The sequence below is a fragment of the Cucumis sativus genome, chromosome 4 (assembly GCF_000004075.3).
Source record: "Cucumis sativus cultivar 9930 chromosome 4, Cucumber_9930_V3, whole genome shotgun sequence".
NCBI classification, from domain to species: domain Eukaryota; kingdom Viridiplantae; phylum Streptophyta; class Magnoliopsida; order Cucurbitales; family Cucurbitaceae; genus Cucumis; species Cucumis sativus.
In genome coordinates, this window is record NC_026658.2 from 24,040,097 (window position 1) to 24,047,785 (window position 7,689).

At 38.1% G+C, this 7,689-nt stretch overlaps 2 protein-coding genes across 2 annotated transcripts; one reads left to right on the top strand and one right to left on the bottom strand.

Moving 5' to 3' along the window:
* Positions 1-601: 601 nt before the first annotated feature.
* On the top strand, positions 602-2,923 carry LOC101209283 (ent-kaurene oxidase, chloroplastic-like). The gene is made up of 8 exons (NM_001280774.1): positions 602-775; positions 899-1,059; positions 1,164-1,325; positions 1,416-1,556; positions 1,680-1,934; positions 2,014-2,175; positions 2,283-2,477; positions 2,585-2,923. Exons 1-8 carry the CDS (start codon positions 607-609, stop codon positions 2,897-2,899), a joined length of 1,560 nt encoding a protein of 519 aa, NP_001267703.1. The 5' UTR covers positions 602-606; the 3' UTR covers positions 2,900-2,923.
* A 156-nt stretch (positions 2,924-3,079) lies between these two features.
* LOC101209528 (lysine histidine transporter-like 8) lies at positions 3,080-7,217 on the bottom strand. The gene is made up of 5 exons (XM_004141189.3): positions 6,677-7,217; positions 4,841-4,974; positions 4,227-4,654; positions 4,003-4,134; positions 3,080-3,862 (listed from the first exon to the last, which is right to left on the bottom strand). Exons 1-5 carry the CDS (start codon positions 7,057-7,059, stop codon positions 3,377-3,379), a joined length of 1,563 nt encoding a protein of 520 aa, XP_004141237.1. The 5' UTR covers positions 7,060-7,217; the 3' UTR covers positions 3,080-3,376.
* Positions 7,218-7,689: the final 472 nt, after the last annotated feature.

Sequence of the window (7,689 nt, forward strand, 5' to 3'; positions counted from 1 at the left end):
CAAATCAAAATTGAAAAGCTAAAAAAGGATAATGTTTGAAATTAAACTTAAAAATGCAAAGTTTGATAAAATAAGAAGAAAAAAAAGTTAAATAAGGAAGGAAGAAATTCAAGGGATGATCAAATAGTTATATACTTAGTATGGTAAACTTTGTGATTAGTACATGCAAGTATTTGTAAAAGGAATATTGAAAGAGAGAGTTTGACCAATTTAAAAATGGATGACAGAGTGCCAAACATTAATCCAACAAATGCTCAAACACGTCCGTATTCCATGTTCTTGATTTTAGTTCCTGCCCATATTTCAACTTCCAAAGTGATCATACCAAAAAGCAAAGGAATCACACTAAAACCACTAACGTACAACCATAAGAAACAGAGCCCAATATTTTTAGATTTTTCGTTTTTTTGCTCTTATGGAAAAACCATTAAGAATCATAGAGTTTGTTTTTGTTTGGCGTATTCGCTGGCTTTTCTATGCATGTCTTGCACAAATGCCAACGCAGTTCTTTCTTTCGCCATTCAATTCCTCAATTTTATAAGAATCTCCCTCTTCTTCTTCTCATTCTGCCACTTCCTCTGTTTTCACTGACTTCAGAGTTCCAAAATGGCGGTTGTTACTGATCCCCTTGCTTCCATGCAACTTCTCGCCAATACCATTCCAGCTCCGCCGTATGCGGCAGCCGCTGTTCTGGGTGGCGTCTCTTTGGTACTTTCCGTGTTTTTTGTTGCTGATTGTAGAAAGAAACGTCGGAATTTTCTCCCTCCGGTGCCGGGTAACCATCCTGCTCTTCTCTCTCTCTCTTTTTCAATCATGATAAATTCTCATTTTGATTATTGGGTTTTTAGCGAAAATTGGTGATTTGATGAATTTGGGAATTTCGGTCTGGTTTTTGTAGCGGTTCCGGGGGTTCCGGTGTTGGGGAATTTGCTGCAGTTGAAGGAGAAGAAGCCTCACAAGACATTTGCTCGATGGGCGGAGACGTACGGTGCGGTTTATTCAATAAGAACCGGCGCTTCCACTGTGATTGTTCTCAACACCACAGAGGTTGCCAAAGAGGTAAAAATAAAATAAAACAAAATCCCGGCTGTTTTTCCGGCGAAGTTTTGGGCTCTGTTTTATGATTCTAACCGTGCTTTGTTTTGGTGTTGATTGTTCTTAAGGCTATGGTGACGAGGTATGGTTCGATTTCGAGTCGAAAGCTAAGCAAAGCTCTTACAATCTTGACTGCTGATAAATGCATGGTTGCTATGAGTGATTACAATGAGTTTCACAAGATGGTGAAGAGATATATATTGGCTAATGTGTTGGGGGCTAATGCTCAGGTTGTTTGTTTCTTCTTCTTCTTTACTATTTATTGTTCATTTAATTTGGGTTAAATCTTATAGTTTGATTTGTTTCGTTTCGTTTCTCAGAAGAAACACAGACAAAGGAGAGACGCCATGATTGAAAATATTTCTAGGGAGTTGTTTGCTCATGTGAAGGAGTTTCCATTAGACACTGTTAATTTTCGGAAGATCTTCGAAGCCGAACTCTTTCGACTCGCGCTTAAAGAAGTGAGTTGATTATGTTCTTCTGCTGAATGCAAAACTTGGAATGAATTGGATGTATGTGTGTGTGTGGTAGATAGAATGGAGGATGGATAAATATAGCTAACTTTCATGATTTCGTTAACGTAGACGCTTGGGAAGGATATTGAGTCGATATATGTGGATGGGCTTGGTACGACATTGCCGAGGGAAGATCTGTTTAGGATTTTAGTGATTGATCCAATGGAGGGTGCGATTGAGGTTGATTGGAGGGATTTCTTCCCATATTTGAGATGGATTCCAAACAAGAGGGTGGAGAATAAAATAAGGAATATGGATTTTCGAAGGCGAATGACAATGAAGAAACTAATGGAGGAGCCAAAGAAACGAATTGCAGCAGGGGAGGTAGTTCTTCCTTCCTTCTCTTGAATTGAAATGAGGCTATGTATCTACTTTGTTTTGACTTGGCTTGAATCTATAACAGGAGACGTATTGCTATGCCGATTTCTTGTTATCTGAAGCGAAAACACTTACGGAGGATCAAATATCCATGTTGCTTTGGGAGACGATCATTGAAACTTCTGACACAACTTTAGTTGTAACAGAATGGGCGATGTATGAACTTTCGAAAGATCCAAGACGACAGGCAATTTCCGAACGAAAATACCATTTTTTTTCTCTTTTGCTAGTCTTTCCTATCCTTAAGATCATCAAAACCAATCTATATTCTCTTAAAAATTCTTGACATTGCAGGACTATCTATATCAGCAGATACAGAGTGTTTGTGGATCTGCAACGCTTACTGAAGAAAACTTGTCACAGCTACCATATCTGACAGCTATTTTTCATGAAACTCTTCGGAAGCATAGTCCGGTCCCAGTCGTCCCATTACGGTATGCGCATGAAGACACCCAGTTAGGCGGGTACTTCGTTCCTGCAGGGAGTGAGGTGAGCTATCCTACAACCCTGAAACCTAAGTGCAATTTGATACAACAATGTCTAATGATGTTTCGCTTTCAGATATACAACAATGTCTAATGATGTTTCGTTTTCAGATCGCCGTGAACATTTACGCATGCAACATGGACAAGGATCATTGGGAAAGCCCTGAGGAATGGAAGCCAGAGAGGTTTCTGGATGACAAGTATGATCCAATGGATTTGCACAAAACCATGGCCTTTGGAGGAGGGAAGAGGGTGTGTGCAGGTGCTCTCAAGGCAATGCTGATAGCTTGCACAACCATTGGAAGGATGGTTCAAGAGTTTGAGTGGAAGCTGAGGGAAGGAGAAGAGGAGAAGGTCGACACTCTTGGCCTCACCGCTCGCAAGCTTCAGCCACTGCACGTGGTCATAAAACCAAGAAACAACTGATGAAACTTCCCCCTCAGTCCTAGGAACCTAGAATCTAGCTCTTTGGACACCCTTAGCCTCTTGTTGAAGAGAAACTAGTGTGTTTCAGAGCAGTCTAGAACTACAACTATCGTTTAATAATAGGTGCGCACAGATCGAATTTTAGCCCATAATAAGTTTGAATTTTAGCTCAAAAACAACTGAGGTGATGTGTGTTGCATATGATATGGTAATTCAATGTGTTTTCCTACAAACAAGAGATTGTGATATCATAAATGAAACCTTAACAGTGATTAATACAGTAACAAACCAGATTTTCCACGTCTCCATAGAGAATTTTACAAACTTTTTATCTATATCCACAAAGATATCGATACTACTACGTCGATCGCGTATGTAGCATGAGATGGCACGCCTTTAGGAAAATCTCAGTTGCTTAGAAATTCAAGTTCACACTCTTGCCATATATTATGATGCTCTGCTCTGATGATTCTTGGATCAACTGGGTTTGAAGAACTTCAACTTAAGTCCACTGTTTACCAAACTCCATATTCCTCCAATTGAGAAAGCCAAGCTAAAAGCAATGCCTAGCCAACCCAATGTCCAGTGGAAATACCAATTGAAACTGAACTTTGTAGGCTTTTTTATGAGAACCCACATGAAGCAAGGGTAAGCAAATGTGACTGGAAGAGTGAGTCCTCCAAGCAGACCAGCTAAACTGGAGAGGAAAGGAAGTGCTACTCCTATAAAGAAGTTGACAAATCCATAGAAAACACGGAAACCAGAACGAACCCAGATCGAGCAAGGGCGGTTTGTGCGACTTGTGTAGCTAGCTTCAAAGCTGTCAAAAACAGGCATTGAGTAAATTTGAAAACTGCTTAGACAATTGAACACAACTAGAAGGAATGTGATGGCAAGAAGCCCTCTGGGAATATCATGGCTGTGAAATGCATATATAGCATTGAGCATCCCTCCTGAAGGCATCTGCGAAGCAATATCCCATATAAAAAAAAGTGAATACTGCGAAGCAATATCTCATATAAAGAAAAGGTGAATACGGTTATTTTTCGAAACAATTGATCAAAAAACATTCCAAGCTCACTCAAAAGAACAAAGTTACTCACAAGATTTCCGTAAGCCCAATATCCTCCGATAGCCACTGGAAACAAACAAGCTGCAATGAAGAAATAGGCAACTTTGGCTCCTCTCCACATGGGAACATGAGCAGGGTGCTTAAAAGTTGATGGCATTGTCGACTGAGATAACAAAACAAACATAATTCAGATTCAATTTAAAAAAGAAACTTGATGAAAGGTTTGGAGTCTAGGAAGAAATGCAAATGGCACACCTGAATTTCCAAAACCAAGTTATGGCCTCTGAAAGCAAAGGCTACGATTCCAAGTGCATTCATGACAGAGAAAACAGAGGAAGAAGCCGATGGCATCGAAAGGGGTTCGTATGAGATGGTTGGGGGCCTTTGCTGGCTAACAGAGAGAACCCAGACCATGGTGGAGTAAGTGATAGCAGTCACAGCTCCAATAAGGGAAAGTCCAGCAATTGAGTTGAGGTTTGGCAATTGAGAAAGAACAATGCAGAGAGATGTAAATACAAGGTACCACTCTACGGTTGTTAAAGGATTTGATGAACAGAGTGGCCCACAGACTATTTGAAAAAAGAGTTTCATTGTCTCTCCTCCAATGAGAATCAATGCCGTTGCAGTTCCTGCTGATAAATAGACAGTAGGAAATACAGCAAGCCATACACCCAACCTTTCCCCTGAAAATCATACAACAAAATCCTTTAATCAATGTGTATAATACGCTTCAATGTCGATTAGATGCATTGTTTAACCATGTCTCTAACAGCCATTGATGGCAGTTGTCCGTAAAATTTTCTTAAGGAAATGACATACAAGTCTACAAAAGGTGTTATTTGATTTGTCAAGTTGTATGAAAGTCTTACCAAATGCTGCTTCAGCAAGCTCCACATATCTGTTGTACCTTTTGCCTGGGACTGCTTCATGAAGTTGAACTAGGATCCAAAGGGTATAGAGTTGCCAGCAATAGGCTATGGTTAGTGATAGTATTCCCCAGCTCCTACAAAATTACCACGAAAAACAGATAATATCAAGTCAGAGATGGTTACATCAAATCTACTATGAAATTGAAATCTCTGTCTCTTTCACTACACCCAGTAACTCACAGAAGCGTTTGATTTGGGGACCATGACAAGTAACATGTTAAGTTACAATTTTAACCTTCAAATATTGGGAAGGTTCCTCAAGTTCTTATACTATGGTTAAATTTTTCCAAAAACATCACCGTGGTTACAGATTTTCTTAATATATGGTAAAGAGTACTAATGTTCAACATCCAAAATAAAAGATGTAATGTAAAAAAATAATGCTAACATATAATGTTGAAGAGGATGTTGAAGAAGATTTAACCAAACTATAAAGACACATTTTGAAATTGATAGTGAGGCTTAAATAGTAATTTAACTTTAGTAATAGAACAAAAGCTAACACTTACAAAAACTTATTTTTCCTTTTCTTTTACGAAATAATGATTTAGAGACTGAAATTATGGCAGGTGGGCACCCTGGAAACCAGAAAGTGGGGATATTTCGAGTAGGACCCTAGAAAGATTATAAATTTCTGTCTTAATTCATTAAAAAGCATCCAAAGAAAAGATGACCCACCAAAAACGAAGTTGTCGCATTTTGCTTGTAATTATATAACATCAGGAACAAAAGCGTCTTCGAATCAGATATACATAAAACAACTTTAGTGAATCGAAAGTTTTGACTAAGTAGACCCCAATACCCATTATCCTTTGCAAATTTCCCATCAGCTTTATTCTTGGTGGGTGGGACAAGGAGAACCATGTTGCAAGAAAAAGGACACATTGTTCATCTAAATTGAAACCTAATTTAGGTAACTATGGAATATCAGCGAGTTTTCTAAATCTACAAGATTTGTTGAACATTCATTAAACTAAAAAGAAAGATAAATAAATAAGTTGACGGGCTAAAACTTATCCTGTAATTAGAATCCTACAAAACGCCACCAAACATTTCACTGCTGTAGATTTCGTTCTAGAATAAAATTAGAAAAATTGTCTTCTCTCTTTGTTTCAAAGTTTTTTCCCCCATTAGTTCATCTTCTTATTTCTTAACTCCTTTTATGTTTGGAAAGAACGGTAACTAGCCTGCACACAAAACAGCATGAACTCCTCTGCCCTTAACATTGAGTATTTTTACTGGTATAATTCCTTTACATTTAACTGATGAATTGGCCAACTAAAATTTTATTAGCCACTAAAATACGATAAATTATTTGAGGAGGTAGCTATCATTTTGCAGTATCTAGTCACACTTGTGGAGGCCTTATTCATCTTAATACAAGAAGAGCCATGCAATAGCTAAATATTTTACATTTAAATTTTTTTTAGTGTTCAACTCATCTAATTGGACAACTTCTTTGACTCTACGACAGTTAAGAAACTCGTAAAATATTAAACACTAGCTATTTGGCTACCATTAATCTCAGCTTGATCGATTAAGTCCCAGTTAGACAGTACCTTTACTACTTTCACCGAATAATCTCAGGGAGTATTAAAATCAGGTAATATGACTGAACTATACTTCCTCAAAGTAAGTCTGTTACTAAATTAATGGGCTTGTTACCACTAGACTAATCCATGAGAATTATTTTTTTTGTTAACAAACTAATATAATGACAGAACTTGGAAGCTACCTTAAATAATGAGGTGAAAATTTTGAAGTTAAAGAAGGTACCAGCCAAGGAAAGCGAAGGCAACGGGCAGAACGAGAGCCTGGAAGCCAATACCAGCATTAAGGTTATGAAAAGCAGCGTAGTGAGCATTACCATTACGCGACTCAGTAATGGGAAGCCAAGCATCTTGTGGGTTAAGCTTGGTGAGATGACCCACTTCCTCTAAATAACCCTTCATATTAATGAGAACCCTTTTCATGGGAGTCCCAATGGGGCTCAAAAACCTGGGCGAAATGAACGACGTGGGTGTCCATGCCGTGGAAGACTTGGCTTCTTTAGAAGGCGGTCTAGGCGACCTCTGTCCCGTCGGCGTGAGAATCTCCGGCGTGGAAACTCGTGGGGTCGCCGGAATGGAAATAAGCTCCGTCTCCGGCCTCTCTTCCATATATAGGGGGAAACAGTAGTGTGTTTCAGTTGAACAATGGAACTGAGGGCGTTTGATAATATAGAGAGAATCAAGAAGTGGGAGTAAAGTGAAAGTGAAAATGGAGAATGATTGATTGATTGAAGGGGTTGGGGGAGAGAATGATGAATGATGAATGATGCTTGATTTTGTTTTTGCAACAAAGACAAAAGAAATAGTAAAAATTTCAAAATCTGTTTGCTTTTTGGAGTGTAAACATTATGCTACGCGCCACCCATCAACACTCTCTCTTCAATTCACCAATCATTCTATTTACCTAACTTTTCTCTTTTTCAATTAAAATTGCTTTTAATATAAACATTTGTACATTTATTTCATGCAAATTTGAAGGTTTCAATTTAAAGTGTGCTAATTAATTAGTCTAATTATCAACCATTATTGTACTAACAAAGGAGAATTTTTAAACACTTTTTATGTCTACAATTAAATATCCAAGGGATGAAACTAAAGGTAAAGGTGGGAGTGAAATTACATCACAATTTCCACATATTCAATTACTCAATCTTTTAACTCCCATTTCGTTAGTTATATATTCGTTTGTCAATTCATCCAATTCGAAAACAAACTTTATATTTGCCTAAAAAAAGTATC

Bases quoted from the DNA above. Each gene is read 5' to 3' on its own strand.
- LOC101209283 (NM_001280774.1), top strand. From the start codon at position 607: ATGGCGGTTGTTACTGATCCCCTTGCTTCCATGCAACTTCTCGCCAAT. The intron at 1,060-1,163 runs GTAAAAATAAAA...ATTGTTCTTAAG, and splicing joins CCACAGAGGTTGCCAAAGAG to GCTATGGTGACGAGGTATGG. The intron at 1,557-1,679 runs GTGAGTTGATTA...TCGTTAACGTAG, and splicing joins TTCGACTCGCGCTTAAAGAA to ACGCTTGGGAAGGATATTGA.
- LOC101209528 (XM_004141189.3), bottom strand. From the start codon at position 7,059: ATGGAAGAGAGGCCGGAGACGGAGCTTATTTCCATTCCGGCGACCCCA. The intron at 4,135-4,226 runs GTGTGCCATTTG...TTGTTATCTCAG, and splicing joins ACTTGGTTTTGGAAATTCAG to TCGACAATGCCATCAACTTT. The intron at 3,863-4,002 runs GTGAGTAACTTT...ATTGCTTCGCAG, and splicing joins ATTGGGCTTACGGAAATCTT to ATGCCTTCAGGAGGGATGCT.